This window comes from Ziziphus jujuba, chromosome 8 (assembly GCF_031755915.1).
Source record: "Ziziphus jujuba cultivar Dongzao chromosome 8, ASM3175591v1".
NCBI lineage: Eukaryota > Viridiplantae > Streptophyta > Magnoliopsida > Rosales > Rhamnaceae > Ziziphus > Ziziphus jujuba.
The window spans coordinates 1,125,806-1,145,261 of NC_083386.1; the positions used below are offsets into that span (position 1 = coordinate 1,125,806).

General features: G+C 31.6%; 1 protein-coding gene across 1 annotated transcript; it reads left to right on the plus strand.

The window, feature by feature from the left end:
• Window positions 1-9,402: 9,402 nt before the first annotated feature.
• LOC107424441 (aspartic proteinase NANA, chloroplast) lies at window positions 9,403-12,625 on the plus strand. The gene is made up of 2 exons (XM_016034255.4): window positions 9,403-10,376; window positions 11,564-12,625. Exons 1-2 carry the CDS (start codon window positions 9,727-9,729, stop codon window positions 12,381-12,383), a joined length of 1,470 nt encoding a protein of 489 aa, XP_015889741.2. The 5' UTR covers window positions 9,403-9,726; the 3' UTR covers window positions 12,384-12,625.
• The last annotated feature ends 6,831 nt before the right edge of the window (window positions 12,626-19,456 follow it).

Below are 19,456 nucleotides of genomic sequence, written 5' to 3' on the forward strand. Positions count from 1 at the left end.
AGTCCAAAAGGTGCCGGGAGTTGACTTTTTCTTATGGTGTAATTTTGTTTTGACTCTTGTATGGTTGTAAAGTACTCGTCGATACGAGTTCATAGACTAGCGGCACGCTTGAATCGGACGTTTGGTTAAAAAGTTATGGACGTTTGAATTTCGCCGGATACCGTATTATTTTATTATATCTGGCTTAAGTGCACAGTGATGCCACATGTCAGCTCCTGATTGGTCCACGTGTCATGAACAGTATCACACGGTGGCTTTTATTTGATAAAAATCTCGGGGAAGAGAGAGAAAGAGAGAGAGAGTCCGACCGGCCACCGGAGGTTTTCAAATTTTCCGGCCGATCTACCTTACACGCGTCGGCCAGCAAGATTTCCCTCCCCATTTTCGGCAAAACCTCAAAATTTCACGGCCATTAGCCACCGGACGCGCCCGGATCGAGGCGGCGAAGATCGGCGGCGATTTTTCCCTCCACCGCCGATTGACCCATTTTCAGCCATTTTCTGGCCACACGTGCCAGCTAGCCAACACCACCTCCTCAAGTCCGGCCGACCCACCAAATTTCACGGCCACCGGACCACCGACGCGCCGGGATCGAAGCTTTTTCCGGCGAGGGGCCGGAATTCTTCAAACCGTGATTTCTCCGCCGTCCGGCCTCCGTTTGCCTCACTGTCGGTCCCGTTGGATTGCTCTCCCCTCGATCTACAAATCTGCAAAAAATCTCAGCCAACGGCCACCGCACGCGCCACCGCCGGCGACGGTTGCCTGTGACCGCGGCGGCTCGCCGGAAGTTACTGTTCCGGTGAGTACCCAGTCTCCCGGCCGGCTCCTGTACACTGTGTTCAATCTCCTGAACCCGAATCCGGCATCCGTTTTCGCCAATTTGCGACGGTTTGGGAAAATTGCGGAGTCGAAACCCGAAAGCTTTCCGGCGAGATTCCGACCCCGTCGGGTCCGATCACCGGAAAGTAAGACCGAATCAGTGATCCTCATCACTCGAGCTTCGATTCGGTATATAGCTCGTAACTTTTAGATATCGTTTGGTGTTCGCTCCCCGGGTACCCATTTGGGAATTATCCGAATAAAATATTAATATATTTGGTTGGTATACTGTGGTTGTTTAGGTGCACGCGCGAGTAGTGGCGTTGATCCGGCAGAGGATCTTAGCTGATTTACGCGCTTAAGGTGAGTGACCCACCTTCGAAAAATATTTTAGGCAATTAATTATGTTTAATTGGTATTTAAATTATGCTCATATTGTGCGATTTAATTATGAATTTTATTGTGGTTTAATTTATTTATTATGCATGAGCAAAGTGTATTTCGGTAGTATTTGTATGTGGTTTTAAGTATTATTTTTCGGGCATAATTGGGTTAAATATTTTACGAAAATATTTGTTTAACTTTTATAAATTATGCCCGCGGTATTTTTATTGTTGAATCTCGTAGTTCGAGAAAATTGTGGTTTATGTGTTATTGATGGTTCGTACCGATTTGTTAAATAAAAATATGTGGGATGGTAAGTGTGAGAATTTAATATATTTCCCACGGTAATTTTGGAAAACGGTACGGTTGGTTAATAATGTTTATTTTTAGACGCACTCATACAGTATTGGTGTTCTGGTGTATGGACACGTGGTAGCGCGCAAGTATTATGTGGTTTAGCGTGCAGGTATTATTTCTCCCGTTGTTGCCATTGGACCGTGGGCAGGCAAGTTTGTTATTGGCCACAGCCGCCCCCCTCCTTGGCCGGGATGATGGTTTCAGCAGCGATACTGTCGAGACGCCGAAGTGCCGTTTGCAAGTTTCTCTCTTTAACCCCCCCGCCAGTCGGTGCTCGGGACGCTGGGTATCGGAGGGCATCACCGGTATATGGTGTGGTGCGTCAGGTGTAATTTGCAAATAATGTTTTAAACCCCAAAGGTGTTCAAAAATTATTTACTATAATTTATTACATTTTAATTATATATTGGGGTATGTATTTATTTATTTATTGTTTATCAAATGGTTTAATCCATTGGTTTTCGAGAAGTATGTACATCGGGTTTTGTGAAATTGTTTTAAAAAGGGAACATTTCAAACGGAGTGATTGGTGAGAGTTTTAAGGAAAATTATTGTTTCCAACAGTTATTATTTATTATTATTTATTTATCAATTGTTGGTATTTATTCAATTCCCTTAATTGTTATTATTACTATTATTATTATCATTAAAAGTGTTCAGTAGTTAGGGTCACTCATTGAGATGATTAGCATCTCACGTTTTTAAATTCCGTTCCCTTAGGTACAAGTGGTGGTAGACGTTCTTCCAGAGCGAACCAATTTTTCCGCTGCTATCGTGTTTCGAGAAGTACCTATGTACTCTTTCATTTCAGTGTATTGTTTCTTTCATCCTTGTTGTATTTCTGTTAATTAGCACTTCTTAAAGCTCTGTATACTATTGGGACACTTATGTTTTATTTATGCACTAGACTGTTGTTATTGTTAAGAAGTGCTAAAATTTGTGGAACAATTTGTAGTTTGCGGGAGGAATAAGGGGATGAGTATAGAAGTGTGTTTTCAGTGCAGGTAATTTGTGGTAAGTCCATCCCTTAGGGGAGGTTCTGCCGGATTTTCCATTGGAGGGTCCGGTAGGGTTTCCCTGGGATCAGGGCTTGTCTAGGGTTCCGGGGAGGAATTCTGGACGGGTCCTGACAGTTGGTATCAGAGCCGGACCCGGATCGGTGTGCCAGCGAGGACGCTGGGCCCTAAGGAGGGTGGATTGTAACATCTCACATCGGTTGGAAAGGGGAACAAAGCATGGCTTATAAGCGTGTGGATACCTTTCCCTTCAAGAGGCCTTTTCCTGTGACACACCGCTGTTCTGGGGTCGGGAAGAGCAAAACCGTGCGGGCCGGGCCCAAAGCGGACAATATCTTGAAACGGGTGGTCTGGGCTGTTACAGTTTTTCTATGGATTAATTATTTTTTTACCATTCTAGGTCGACACATACCCCTTACCTACTATTTTTGAACTCTCTGAGCTCAAATACAACTCTGTTTGTCAATATTCTTCATGATTTGTGAGATTTGTCAATATCAAGTTTGGTCGAAATTTTCAATGTGTTTTTCGACCATCAGCGATATTTTTAAACCAAGATGAACTTAGACTCTTATTACCTATTCTACAAGATTTTCATTGAATTAAATTTTGAAAAATTTTAGACATCGTTTGATAAATTTTCATTTTTGGATCAATTAGTTAAATACAAAGTAAAAATGGATCATATTTAGATAAAATTTGAACAAATTGAACGAAATTGAAGTTGGAATAGTATAATTAGATATTAATAAGACCTCTTGGAAGGTTTAATTTCATAAAATTGGCTTTTATATGAAAAATCACAATTTTGCGATATAATTGGACCACTCAGTGTTTAATTTACAAAATTTTATATTTTTATAAATTATTTTTAGACATTTGATATACATCAATATCTTTGGTTTAGTTATTGAAGCCTGAAAAATATTTTATTATATTACAAACACTCGTATTAAGCTTAGACGTGACACTATGGAGGCGCAAGAGTGACAATTAATGGTAATTTGAGTGGTTATATTTTTAAATAATTTTGGACATGCTAGTACATTATATATGGTTTGAATATTATATATATATATATATATACACATATGGTTTGATTTAAATATTTATTTATTTTATGCATATATGAATTTTTTTTCACATATATATATTTTTTTATGTAACTTTTGATAAGATTTTAAATAGTTTTAAATTCAAATGAGTTCATAGTGAACTTGTGAATCTTGCTATTTAAACGTTTTTATTATTAAATTCATGGGTTAATCATTTTGTAAAATAATTGATTTGAAAAATATGAATTAGAATTATATATTTTCAAGTACGTTTAAGTATTTTATATTTTTAAGTGATTAAAAAATAGTTCATGATGATATATATTTTACTGTTGTTATTTATGTGGCAAAATGGTAACTTGAAATTTTAGAAATATTTAAATAAATGATTAGATTTGAATATTAAATTATGTTTCATGGTACAATATTGTTTGAAAAAGTGGAAAAATATGGTCTTAAAAAGATTGTTTTATAAATATTGTATTGTTATTTTTAATTGACGTACCATATAATACCAATGTTTTGGTTTACTATTATATTATAATGCATAGGTTTGCTTTGGTGCCTCTAATATGCTAAGGATAGTGAGGTAGGTTTATCCCACATGTTCATTATTGTTACAATATCTTTTGTACACTAAGGGTTGTGAGTTGGGTTTATCCCAAAATTTTATATTACCACGATACCTTACGACGCTAAGAATAATGGGGTGGGTTTATCCCAAAGGTTTTTTTTTTTTTTTTTTCTTTTCCCAAAGGTTTTTTTTTTTTTTTTTTACTATTTGGTGGTGTTCCAGAATAGCATGCACCACTTAACAGTATTAAGTATATCGTATAATATATTGTTTATTTTTCTGAGCACATTGTTGGTTTTCTAATCTATTATGGTTTTTACAATATTTTTCCATAATTATTTTTACAAATATATTTATATTATTTTATGCCTAGTATTTAAATCATGATTAATCCAGATTATAATATTTAAATGGTTATTGATTTATAACACTTAAGTCTTTCTTTCACAATATGGATTTGGGGTGCATATATGGATTTTGTGAAATGACTTTAAATGAGAATCTTTTCGAAAGAGGGGAATAAGAGATTTAGATAGAAATGTTTACAAAAGTAAAATATTTTTTTATTGCACTATGCCACTCACTAAGATATTTTTATCTCATATTTTATTTGTTTTTTAAATTCATTCTCGTAGTTCTAAGTAGTTAACAGACAATTTATCTTTTTTAAATTCATTCTCCTAGTTCTAAGTAGTTAACAGACAATTTACCTTGTGCATCACTTATTGTTCAGTGTTTTTCATAGCAGCAGTAATATTTATCCTTTCCTATTTATTTTTATTTTCCCAAACTTATTCACATTATTTATGTTATTTAATTTTTTAAATACTTTTTGAATGCTCTGAATTAAATATTAAACACGAAAATGAACATAATATATATATGTAGTAATAACTTGTTATATTATAGGCTATAGGTGTTGATTGTAGTCATGGATTTGCTTACTATTGTAGTTCTAATTTTATATATTAAAATATTATATGATATTTGTATATATTATTTGTCCATGGTTGTGTAAGGTTTCATTAGATATTCTTTAAAAATTATTCAGTAAGATTTCCCTAGACACGAATACTTGGAAGTCTTGAGAAGATTTTCGCGATAGATCCTATCAATAATGGTTTGTGCCGGTGCCAATTTTGCTCTGGTTAGTTATTCGGGTTGGGATTTTTATGGTGGCTTGGGTTTTTGGCTGTTTTTGGTCGTCACCATCATCCCGTGGTTGTTTTCTCTTCATGGCACCCACTTTCTGCACCAAAAATTATCTTCATTTTCACCATTAAAAAAAAAAAAAATTAAGGTCACTTTTATTATATAGAATAGTCATTCATAATAAAATAGGAATATTTAATATTCATTAAAATTTAAAAAAGGAAAAAGTAATAGATATTGCTATTAATATATTTGATTATTATTTTAAATTAGGTTTAACATTTAGTCTTTATAATTTTTTTTTTCTTTTCAAAAATACCAAATTTGGTAAAAATCAATTAAATATGTATTTTTAATTTAGAATAATTAATTTCGATTTTAATATATTTCAAATATAGTAAGAATATTTATCCTTCAAATGAGGGAATAACAATTTTGAATTTTTCAAAATGAATAGTTACTCTCTTTTGGATCCAGGAAATAACTTTGGAGATTTATTTATATATATATATATGTATATATTTTCTTTTGGAAGATATAGGAGCCAAACAATCAACCTATTAATTATTGGAAGCTATTCTTTGAAATGAAAAAAATAAATATACATATGGAATAGGTATTCCTAAAATTTAAAATATACCAAACAAAATAATAGTTAACTCTATAAAATTGTTATTCTATTCCTAACGAACCCAATTTTCTGGATTTGAGGAGTTTTGATATTGAGTTGTTTGACTTATGGGCTTGAGTTCGAATAGAAAGGAAGTACAAAGAGAGAGAGATAGGAAAAACAAAAGAACCCTTTGAAAAAAAAAAATTTAATTAATTAATTAATGAAATATTAAGTGGGATTATTTTGGGAAATTTCACTAGTAGGGAAAAAGCCAACACGGTAAACTTTTAATTTGTTGAAATTGTAGACTTTTTCCTATAAAGTGGCCCCCGCAGCTACAAATAAACCTTATTAAAGCTAACAACGAAGAGGATTTGATGGTAAACAACACAACTAAATGGAAGGAAAAATTTGTCGTTGTATGGAGAGAGATTTTCAGTTGAGTAAATTTACAAAAGCCCTCTTTTACAAAACCACAAATAAAATTGGATGAGAGAATCCAAGCCAGCTACCATAAAATCTCTCTCTTTCTTGGTAATAACCTGCATAAAATCCTTCTCATTTTTTAGATAGGATATGTGATTTTATATATTGATTACATTACTGTAGCCTACATTTATGGGAAAATGTCACTTTATTATTTGCAGATCAACATTCTATAGGAATGATCCGTCATATCTTTCTTGAAACGATAAATTATTTAAATAGTTAGAAGAAAAACTTTGGTGTGTTTAGAGTTTGAGATTGTTTAGGTAAAGTGACACCAAAGCAAGCGAAATTCGGTAGACAGTGATGCAAATGATACGGAGAAGAAATGGTCAATGAATAATATTGTTAAGGTCAAGTGTCAAAGGAAGTATGTTCATGTATGTAGTGGCAATAGGAAGGAAAATAAGAAATTTAATTTGTAACATCGAGAATGAGGTGGATGTTAGAAAAACATGCTAAGACAAGTCAAAAATGCTACATGTATCTAAACATAATGAGAGATTATGATTTTAGGTGATTGAGCTGCACACCATTTTAGAAGGTAGAAGAAGCAGAGAATATATATATATATATATATATATATATATATTTTTTTTTTTCTATAATCACCGCTTGATGAGGTTCAACTTGCAAGTTTCAACTTGCACGTTGAGGAAGGCTGAATTTTGTCATTTATTAATATTTATATAACTAAGTAGAAATTATTAGTTGCTTAAAAGTTGACTATACTCTTTTCTTTCTTTTTTTCTCGCAGAATAAGATTGAAGATATTTGATGTAATTTCAGCTGTTGAATTATTAATCATCATCGCGCGGGCGTGTGTGTGTGTGTGTATATATATATATATATATAAAGATTTTATGATACGGATTCACAAACATGAAAAAATTATCATTTATTTTAAAAATATTAAAAAATTAAAAACGTCCATACCATAAAATAAAAAAATAAAAAAAAAGGAGTACATAGAACTGTAATAGGTGGTTTGTATGAATAATTATAAGCAATGTATACGTGAAAATTTTATGGCATGGAAGTCGGTGAAACCGCGTATAAACGTGGTTAATTATGGTATGGATAAGTTATTGGGAAGGTTAAAATAATATAAGCAGTGGACGGCTGGAGCGGTTGAGGGGAGCAGGAGAGAAAGGTCTATGTAATGATGTTACTTTGATACATCATTTGTAAGTTAATTGGGAGAGAAGGGTATATGTAATAAGATAATTGGGAAAGTTAAACTACAAAAAACTGTCATCTTTGATTATATTAACTATGATTATTTTAAAAACCATTAAAAAACTAAGAACATCCATATCATAAAAAAATATATATACAATGGATGTTACTGTAATAGATGATTTGTGTGAATAATTATACATACATATAGGTGAAACCACCGTATAAACGTGGTTAATTATGGTATGGATGAGTTAATTGGGAAAGTTAAAATAATATAAGCGGTGGACGGCTGGAGCAGTTGAGGGGAGAGGGAGCGGGAGAGAAGGGTATACGTACGTAATGATACATCAAATAAATTAAGAATACCTGAGATGGAATTGTGAAAACCATTCACTTTCAGCCAGCTGGCCACGTTAGGAAAAGTCAGCCTAAATCTCCCTATGGTGACTCATCCATTTGTTTACTGATTTAATTGTTAACAACAAGAAGAACACCATACACAAATTCCTAACCAGGAACATAGATATGACAGGCGTAATAATTGAGCCAGTCTTACAATATGTTATTTTATCATATTATTTTTTTAATCCTTGATACCTTTCATATTATTTTAATATATATATATATATATATATTATTTGTGGATTGTATTGTGTGTGCTGATATTGAAGTTTAATAGTCTGTCATTAAAAAGTCACTTTTTCCGTATTCAATTTTTGATATTAAATATTCAAAAACTATTTAAATGAGTTTTAGCCCAAAAAAAAAAAAAAAAAAAAGGTTAAATGAGATTCAATTAATTACTATTATATTAATGGAAATTCCATTTATGACCATTATTAGCGGTAATAAGTAGCTTCGGTCTATAAGCAATTAATGGAATGGGATATCTTACAGAAAAAGACTATTATTAGTCTTGCATAGTTAATTACCAATGTTAATATTTACTTGTCTCAATTAGTTTTATATTTTTGCTGAGCTCAATTAGTTTTATATTTTTGAATGGATGAATGGATGGAATAGAGATTTACTATCCGAATTATGATCCTAATATCCTAATGTCTACATCACACACATATATATATATATATATATAAAATAATATTATAAATTGTAAAATATATATTTGGGTAAGTGGGCATTTGAATCATGTAAAAGTAGTATATATCAAGCGATGGAAGATCTCCATCCGTCCTGGTCCATCCAATTTTAACCGACAGGTCATAAAAAATAAATAAAAAATTAATTAATTACAGGTAAGATTACTCCACGCGGCGAGGAGGGATTGAGAACAGATCATGAGTAACTGGATCCTTAACTGCATCATCTCTGACATACCTATGTATCGTAACAAATTAATTACAGACAAGATAACAAGACACCAGATCTAAACACACGGATTACATTACATATTATAGCTTTTTGTTTTTTTTGCTTTGTACATATTATAGCTTTTTGAATTTATTTATTTATTTTTTATATTTAGATAGTAACCTGCCTGTGTCTGTTTCCCCCTTCCTTTTTTTTTTTTTTTTTTGTTAGTGAATGTCCTGTGACTGTTTCTGTGTCTGTTGTGTGTACACAAAATATATAAGGGAGAGAATTCGAGGATTATGATATCAAGAAGATGAGATGGATAAATTATAACAGATATAGAAGAAAATTATAGACGTGGGTGCACAAAAACAAAACAATTATATATATATATATATATATATATAACAGATATAGAAGAAAATTATAGACGTGGGTGCACAAAAACAAAACAATTATATATATATATATATATATATAAAACCCCCCCAACTCTCTTTAAACTCTGGAAAGAATAAAGGTACCTCCCTTAATATCTTCTCTGTTTCTGAGTTTTCTCCCACCTTTCTACTTATTACAATAATAACATCCAAAACCAAACTCTCTCTGATATTTATTTACCTCCTTCCCTCCCTCCTCTACTTTTTCGTTTTCTTTTTTCTCTTGTTTTTTGATCTTCTTCTTTTACACAAACAATAATAATAACAACAATATTTATTTATTTACCATTACAATATTTATATAGATCATCATCATTCAGACAGATCAATCTGAATGATGATGATGATGATGATGAACATGTGGTGGAAATGGAAAGCATGTTCAAATTCAATACTCCTCCTCCTCCTTATGCTTATTATGTTGTTGGCGATGATTGATGGTGGTTGTGGTATGAAGTTGGAGTTGATACACCGGAACTCTCCCAATAATAATGAAACGAGTACGAGTCTGGTGGAGCGCATTACAGAGCTATACGAGCGTGACATGGTGCGGCAGCAGCACATGATTTACCGGAGACTCCGCCACACCCACAGCCACAGCACCAGGCGGAAAGATCGCGAAACAGCGACGTCGATAGCAATGCGGATACGTTCGGCTGCGGATTATGGGAGGGGGGAGTACTTCGTGCGAGTGAAGGTAGGGACGCCTGGCCAGAATTTCCGATTGTTTGTGGACACAGGGAGCGATTTGACATGGACCAAATGTCGTTACCATTGCAAAACCACCAATTGCAAATCACTACCTGTACGACTAGTACAAGGAGAAGGAAGGCTAATCAACAACAAGAGGGTCTTTCGTGCTGATTTTTCTTCTACATTCAATACCATTCCATGTTCTTCGCCCATGTGTAAAATTGGCCTTTCCCATTTCTTTTCCCTCGCTACCTGTCGCAACCCCACGGACCCCTGTTTCTATGACTACGGGTAACTTCTTAATTTTATATCTCCTTTTTTTCTTTTCGTTTGTTTCTTTTTTTTTTTTTTTTCAAATCTTTTTGGGGTGAAATTTTGTTTTCAATTAATTCCCTCTTTCTCTGTGTCTTATTAATATTGTCTCTGTTTTTTTCAACTGGGGAGATTTGCTGTATCTTCTTTATTTAATTTGCAATGACAATTTTTAATTAGTCCTTCTCTGTTGCAATAACAGATACTGCAACTTTTTTTCTTTTTCTCTTTTTTTTTTTTTTTTAAAAAAAAAAAAACTCTTTTTCTTTTTGTTTGTTTGTTTGTCAAATGGGTCTATTTAATGAAGCAAATATATACAGTGAATGAGTAATTTGGACCAGAAATGAAAGGAGAAAACCCAACCACAAGTAGTTGGAAGATGTCCTTTTACAAGTACATTACATCGGCTTCAGGTTTTAAAAGGGCTACCTAAAATTGCCCATCCATGTCTCTTTTTTTTTCTTTTTTTTTGAGTCGAGTTTAGTTGGTCTCTTTAATACCAATCACTAAAATTGGGTTTGGAAAGTTTTTGTGCTTCGAGGTCAACTAGTCAACAAGTTAACGGATCATGGGTAAGCTCGCAATCACCATTTGTGGTGATGGACCCTTTTATATATATGGCTAAGTGGTAGTTGTCCAACTTTTAAGTAATCAAAAGGCTTCATTCAAAAATCTCTCTCTCTCTAGATATATATACATATATAATACAATTACTAACTATATTATCAGGCGTGCATAGACTCAAATAAAAAAGCAGCACAGCACTTGTAAGTGGTAAATTGTAATTTGTAACCAAGGCAAATACAATGGATTTTACTAGGCACTATTGCTCTTACCTACATCCAACACAAGAATTAAATGTGGAGTTAATGTAAGTAGGTGAGCTTCACGTGACCCACATTTTTGTACCAAATACTGCAAACTCCCTACTCTGGCTTAGGATCTGTCTTTCCATGCCATGCCATTCTTAATTGTTATAACTTTACAAGTTGTTTTATATATGTGTCTAGCACAATGTGCTTGTAGCCTTGTGCTGAATAAATTAAATAAATAAGTAATACCTCATTTTTAACTGTATGCATGGTAAATGGTAATAGTCCAAATTTATGAACCAACATTATTTTACTTATATATGTATATATTTTTTTTTACTCATCCTGATAAAGGTACATGGAAGGATCTAGAATAATTGGCTTCTTTGCCAATGAGACTGTATCTGTAAACCTTACAAATGGTAGGAAAGAGAAACTACAGAATGTGCTGGTTGGTTGCACTGAATACATGGAAGGAGACTTCAGAGCGGCTGATGGTGTATTGGGACTGGGATTTAGCAAATACTCATTTACAGCACATCTTGTTGAAGAATTTGGTGCCAAGTTCTCATACTGCTTAGTAGATCACCTAAGTCCCAGGAACGTTTCCAGTTATCTCTTATTTGGCCACGTCATAGTCGGAACCAAGTTGCTGAGCAACAAGCAATATACCAAACTCGTTTTGGCCAACGAATTGGGTTCCTTATACGGTGTAAGTGTATCGGACATCTCCATTGGGGGAGTATTGCTAAAAATACCATCTCAAGTATGGGATGTAAATCTCGGTGGTGGTACGGTTCTTGATTCGGGCACAAGCTTGACATATTTATCAGCGCAAGCTTACGATTTAGTCATGGCTGCATTGTTAAAGTCTGTATCAAAATTGCAAAGGTTGTCCGTAGATGGAGTACCGTTTGAGTATTGCTTCAATTCCACAGGGTTTGATGAGTCTTTGGTGCCAAGACTGAGAGTTCATTTTACAGATGGAGCTAGATTCGAGCCACCAGTGAAGAGCTACATTATTGATGTTGCAATGGAAACCAAGTGTCTTGGATTTGTTTCATCAGAATGGCCTGCTCCGTCTGTCATTGGTAATATCATGCAACAAAATCATTTGTGGGAATTTGACTTGGAGCAAAGTACATTAGGTTTTGCCCCTTCCACATGTACCTAGTTTTGTGTGTATGTATATATATACACGCTTGTATTGAATATTAAATTTTTGTAATCCTTTTCTTTTTCATCTTCAGCTTCTTTCTTTCTTTTTCATATGTAAAATATAATTGTGTATCTTATAAATTCATTTGTAATTCCTCTCGTACCTATCATGTTGTATTCAACCAAGTCCTCATCTTGAGTCTCTGGAGTCAAACAGTCCAATTGTCCTTGACAGAGCCTTCTTCTTCTTTTTTACTTTTTATCATTGTCTGTTTTGCAACTCATGGAATCAAATTAACATGCATACGTCTTTCTCCATGATAAACTAAGGGTATATAAATATATGTCACTGCCTGGCAAAGATTTTTACATTGAAGATTATGCCTGTGGAGTTATTATTAAACCTGGAAATGTCAATTTACAATTCTTGGCTTATTTTGAGCATACCCAAACACACACACCCACACACACGCATATATATGTATATATATAAACTTTGCATACGGATTCTGGTAGGGGGAAAATTTTATTTATGGAAAGCATATATGTATAGTTTTGATTTATTGGAACTTAAATTGGGACTTGCCCAACTAAAATTTCAATAATCATTATATGTACATATACATACATACATGTATATTGAGATTTCTTTCCCAAATTTTCAAGACATTCCCTTCCTAAGTGCCATACAGATTGCAGATTCCAGAGCATTAGACTGAAAAACATATGGAAACGGCTAAAATCCCCCGCATATCCCCATGACGATTAAGTAGATAAATTAAGATGTACAAGTTTTGAGGAAAAGTGATTAACTAAATTAAGAGAAATTGAGGCTTCCAATCCAATCCAAGTGATGTGAGACGCCATCAATTGATTCCAAACGTGCACGCATTATGTAATAAAAGGATACCAATAATTAAAGCAGAGATTTCAATAAATTATAATTAAATAAATTAAACAGAAAAACTCAATCGCGGACCTATGCGGGGTGCACGGGGGCACCTTCGAAATTTTTGTGCTTTTTAATTTTTAAAAATTTTATTCTACATATTGACTTCATGGCCTTTAAAGAGCAAATGCCCTGATCACCTTCTCTAACTTTCTCTCCCAGCGGCAGTTTCAAATTTTATTTTCCATTTTTTTCTTAATTCTTTTTTGGCTTTTCTTCTTCTTCTTCTTCTTCTTCTTTTTGCCATCTCTTTCTTATCTACAGCTACAATTGTAATTGTTCAATGTACATGAAATATTTATCTATAACATTTTAGTAATCCAATCCTGGTTTTAACTACTATTTAATTATAATATTATCTTTATTTAAAACAGATAGTTAATGACAGAAAATTATGTAATAAAAAACACTTATACTGATATGTCAATGCGTTTTCATCTTTTGTTGGAACATCTTTTTAATAGAATAACTCTTACTTATTATAATATTTATTTATAATCTTTCTAATAAAATTCTTTGATCGATTCCAATTTGGTTAGTAAGCTCCTAACTAAACTTTAGAAATTCAATATAAATAATGTTTTCCTAATGAATTTATTCTTCTCCATCAGTATATAAAGGTACATATCCATTCTGAATAAGAATAAGGATACAAAATCAACTAAACACAAACAAATATTTCTAGAATCACTTTATCAATTAATCCATGGTCAACTAAACTCACATACCAATCACCTTTAAAAATCTATATAATATATAAAAGTTAAATAGTTAGTAAATAAACAGTCATATATACCATGAAGTTCTTTTAGATTTCCTCCAAAATCATTTAAAAAAAAAAAAAAAACCTCATCCATATAACAACTATGTTTCCCCTCGGTTGTGATTATTCATTTTTAAACTTTAATTAAGGAAAAAAAGGTGTATAAATGTTTATATGTACATATATATTAAATATATATATATATATATATGTAAAAATAAAGATATTCATAATTTGAAAAACTTTTTTCGTGTCTATAAAGATATATGTTTGGAGGACAAGAATAATAAAGATAATATATATATATATATATTTTGGTATTTTAAGCTTCTTCTTTTTAAGAAAATAAATTAAATATCTCTATATATATAAACATCATTATATGGGAAATAATAAAGATATACATAATTTTGCAAAAAAACAAAAATTACATATCTAATGCAATTTTATTTTATTGGTGGCAAAAATTTAAGATATGTTTTTCAAAATATAATTATTAAAAATGAAAAAGTAGAATTCCTATTCAAAATATATTATTTGATTATATTTTATTTAGCAAATAAGCTAAATACATTATGCTATAAATTAATAAGTGATAGTGTTCAGTTGTTTAAAATTTTAGTGTTTAATATTTTGCCTATTAGTGTTTTAAGTTATTTTATTTAGGTGTTGTTTGTTCTTTCATATTTTGGTTTCAGCTATTAATATGTTTTGATTTTTATTGTTTAATTTTAATTTACTTTTTTTATTGAATGAATTCATATCATTAACATAGACGTGATCCATGCTACAGCGTTTTTATTAAAGTTGATGAATCTCATAACGAAGTTAATAATGTTGAATCATAATATATTGTAGAAACTTATCTGAAAAAACAAAATATTTCTAATGAAAATTCTTTACTAATTTTTGATTCACCTTTTTGCATCCAATTTTTCAAGATGATGAGAACAAGAATATGAAAAGGAGAATGCTTAAGAGATTTTTCTGGCCGATGAATGTAAGAAAGACAAGACTATCATTTTGGCCATTACGTGGTACTAAAATTTTTGAAATTTTCAACAACTGCATTGAATAACAAACCGTGTATGAAGATTAAGCATTCATTCTAGATGTTATGTTACAACATTTATGTCAAATAAAAATGGTAAAATGAATTTTATACTTTAGAATTGAAAAGCAAGTTTGGCAAAATATTTGAAAATATTCCCCCAAAAAATGGTAAAATTATGTTTGATAAATATTAAATGTGATGTAATGTATGAAAAAAAATATTACTGAAAATTATAAAATTATACATATTAATTTAATTAGAGGTATATTACTGAATTCGAATTCTTTCATATATAATATAAATATGAAGTTCCAAAAAAATTAATTATTTTTATTTTTGACCAAAAGATTAACTATATATTTTTCCTTCTTATTTTGGTTTTTCCTTTTTTTCCCCCTTATATATATCTTTATTTATTGTTGTAATTATTAATTCTTTTCCTTTTTTATACTTTAAATAAGTTTTCTTTTTTATTTTTCAAAAATTTTATATATCTCTACATATTTAAATGTGTTTATATAGAATTAACTATGTTTGGAAAGATAAACATGTTTGAATTTGAATTCCATAAATCAAACTTAATTTGAATTTTTTTTATGCACAACATCAATATGAAATTCCAAAAAAATAACTATCTTTATTTTTGACTAAAAATTAATTAGTTTTTTATTAACAAATTAATAATTTATATGCTATTATTTTGAATCCTTTAATGTTCCATTAACTCTTGAGTTCTATATACGTACAAGTTTATCTCTATTTGTTCCACTACAAATGTTGTTTGTAATATCTATTATCTTTTTTTTTTTATAAATATTTTTACAATATTTATGCAAAATAAAATGATAAAATGAGTTTTATATTTTAGAATTTAAAAATATGTTTGGCAAAATGTTTGAAAATATTCCAAAAAAATGATAAAATTGTGTTTGATAAGTATTAGTATGATGTTGTACATGAAAAAATAAAATATTACTAGTATGATGTTGTATATGAAAAAATAAAATATTACTGAAAATTATAAAATTATATATATTAGTTAAATAAGAAGTATATTACTAAACTTGAATTCTTTCATATATATAATATAGATTTGAAAGTCTGAAAAAAATAACTATTTTTATTTTGGACCAAAAAATTAAATATATATTTTCCCTTCTTATTTTGGTTTTTCCTTTTTTTTTTCTTATGTATATCATTATTTATTGGTGTAATTATTATTTTTCTTCCTTTTTAAATAAGTTTTTTTTCTTTTTCAAATTTATATGTATCTGCATTTTCATGTACAATATAGATATGACATTCAGAAAAAAAAAATAACTATCTTTATTTTTTATCAAAAAATTAACTATTTTTTATTAACAAATCAATTATTTATATGCTGTTATGTTGTATCCTTTAATGCATCATTAACTCCCTTGAGTTCTATATACATATAAGTTTTTCCCTATTTATTCAACTACAAATGTTGTCTAATAATATCTATTTTTTTTTTCAATTTTTGTTACCATATTTTGTAAAATACAAATGGTAAAATGAATTTTATATTTTAGAATTTAAAACTATGTTGGGCAAAATGTTTGAAAATATTCCCAAAAAATGGTAATATCATGTTAGTAGGTATTAAATATGATGTAATATATGGGAAAAAAAATATTGCCGAAAATTATAAAATTATATATATTAGTAAAATAAGAGATATATTAGTTGAATTTGAGTTTTTTCATGTATAATATAGATGTGGAACTCCAAAAACATTAACTATATATTTTCCTTTCTTATTTTGGATTTACTTAACTATATATATTATTGCATTCAAGAGTGATGAAGATTGATAGTACTTATCCCGTAAAAAAATGTCCAAAGAAAGTTAGCCTGTTGGAGCAAGATTTTATCGTGAAAGATATGACAAGTCTGATTCCGTAGGAACTCCTAGGTAGAATAACTATCATTCTTTTTTTCTTTTTTTTTTTTCCAATAATATGATTTTTAATTAGCTTTTCATATGTATTGACTAGGTCCAAAATCCAGTTGAGAGTAATTGATGGTACTAGTAGTACTTTTGTTTTATCATAGGATTGTTAATGTTTGCAGATACTCAGTAAGTGTAACACCCCGTTTTGAAGTACGCTGAAAATTTCTCAACTTGATTGAAGTTGACCGAATTTGACCATCGTTGACCGAGAAGGATCAAATTTTGACTTTTTGACTCTGCGAGAATTCTAGGTTGATCGAGGCACCGTTGCAAAGCACGCATTGATCCGAGTTTGGAGACTAGTAGTACGATGAAAATGGAGCTACAGTTTGAAAGTTATGGGCAAAACAAGTTGAGATTCGAACTATTTCAGGATGTTGGAGTTGACTTTTTATTTTTGTAAACTTGAGCTTTGACTCATGCATGGTTGTGAAGTATTCGTCGATATAAGTTCATAGACTAGCGGCACGCCTAATTTGGACATTTCATTGAAAAGCTATGAACCTGCAAAATTTTTCGAATATCGTAATATTTTAATATTATTTTTGAATATATGAACAGTATATACCACGTGTCAAAATCTGGCTAATCCATGAGTGCACAGTGATATCCATAGAAGGCATTTTGATTGGGCAAATGGTTGTGTGGGGGCATGGGAGGAGTGAGGTGGAGGAGAGAGAAAGAGGAGGGAGAAAAAGATGAGAGAGAGTCACCACCGGCCACCACAGATCCATCCTTTTCTGGCCACCCTCGATCTACATGCTCCAGAGCACCGTGCAGCCAACCTAAAAACTGGCCAGCCAGAGAAAAATCACGGCCAACCGAGTGCCGAAGCGCCCGGTCGAGGTGATTTCTGTCGGCGGTGTCGATTCCTACTCCGGTTAATTTCTCCCAAACCAGATCTTCGTTTACCTCACCATCGATCCCGTTGAGTCACCTGTCCCCTGATGTACCTTCCCACCAAAAATCACAGCCAATGGCCACCGGACGCGCCACCGACGGTGATGGTTTCCGATGACCACAGCGGCTCATCGAAAAACTTGATTCCGGCAAGTTACCGATTACACCGCCCACCTTTTTCCACTAATCCAAATCCCCTAAACCCAAATCTGAGGTCAGTTTCCTCTAATTTATGGCAGTTTGTGAGATCCGAGGACCTAAAGACTAAAACCTTCCCTGCAAGATTCCGGCCACCTCGGGTCCGATCTCTGGAAGATAAGGGTCAATCCTTAATCCTCATGTTGTAAGCTTCGTTTTGATACATTATTTGCGAATTTTGGTTAACATTTGTGTTAAATCTTCCGGGTAACCGTGTATAATTTATCCGATTAAAATATTAATTTAATCGGTTTGTGTATTGTCAATGTTCTAGGAACATGTGTGAATTGTGGAATCGATCCTATAGAGGATCTTGATTTAATGGTGTGCTCGAGATGAGTGATCCACCTTCAAATTTATTTTCGAGAGTTAAATATTTTGAATTTTAAAAATTTTATGGATTTGGAATTTTATTAATAATTATTAGATTTTATTGTTGGAATATTGCATAATTAAATATTTAAGAAATATATTTTATGTATTTGATATTAAGAGAATTTCTATCTAAATTTATGTCGTCAATTTGTGATAATTTTAATATATGTTGTGGTGTCAACAATATATTTGGGAATTTAAAAAAATTGTGGTTTTAATTTCTTTTAATTATTGTTATGTTTATTATTAGATTTATTATGCATAATTGTATGATTTTGATACTATATGATTTTCATGACGTTTAAATATTATTTTTGATATTGATTGATTTTTTTTCGGATTTGAAGGAAAATAATTATTTAAATTTATTATGCATTGAGATGAATTTTGTAAATTATTTTATGGTGTTGGAAAATTTGGGTTATATATATATATGTATATATACCGTTGGATTTGAGATGATGAATTAATTGATGAAATGGAATTGATGGATGTTAGTCCCTGTTTTATGAAAACTGGAAATGGTATATTATATATATATATATATATATATATATATGATTTTATTGGTTTTAGATGCATCCATACAGTATCAGTGTTCTGCAGTTGTGGATGTGATTACTGCACGGGTAGACTGGATAAGCACGCAGGTTGTAATGTCTTCCATGAGTTGCTATGGACCTGAGGGCAGGCAAGTTTTATGTAGTGTATATAAGCCGCTCCCTCCATGGCCGGGACGATGGTTTAAGCTGCGGCGCTTTTGGGACGCCAAAGCGATCGTAAGCAAGTTTTTTTTTTTAACCTCCCACAAGATGATGCTCAAGACGCTGGGAATTGTAAGTTATCACTAGTATCTAGTATGATGAGTCAAGTTA

Excerpts from the sequence above, each read along its gene's own strand:
- LOC107424441 (XM_016034255.4), top strand. The coding sequence starts at position 9,727 with ATGATGATGATGATGATGATGAACATGTGGTGGAAATGGAAAGCATGT. Across the intron at positions 10,377-11,563 it reads CCCTGTTTCTATGACTACGG|GTACATGGAAGGATCTAGAA; the intron begins GTAACTTCTTAA and ends ATCCTGATAAAG.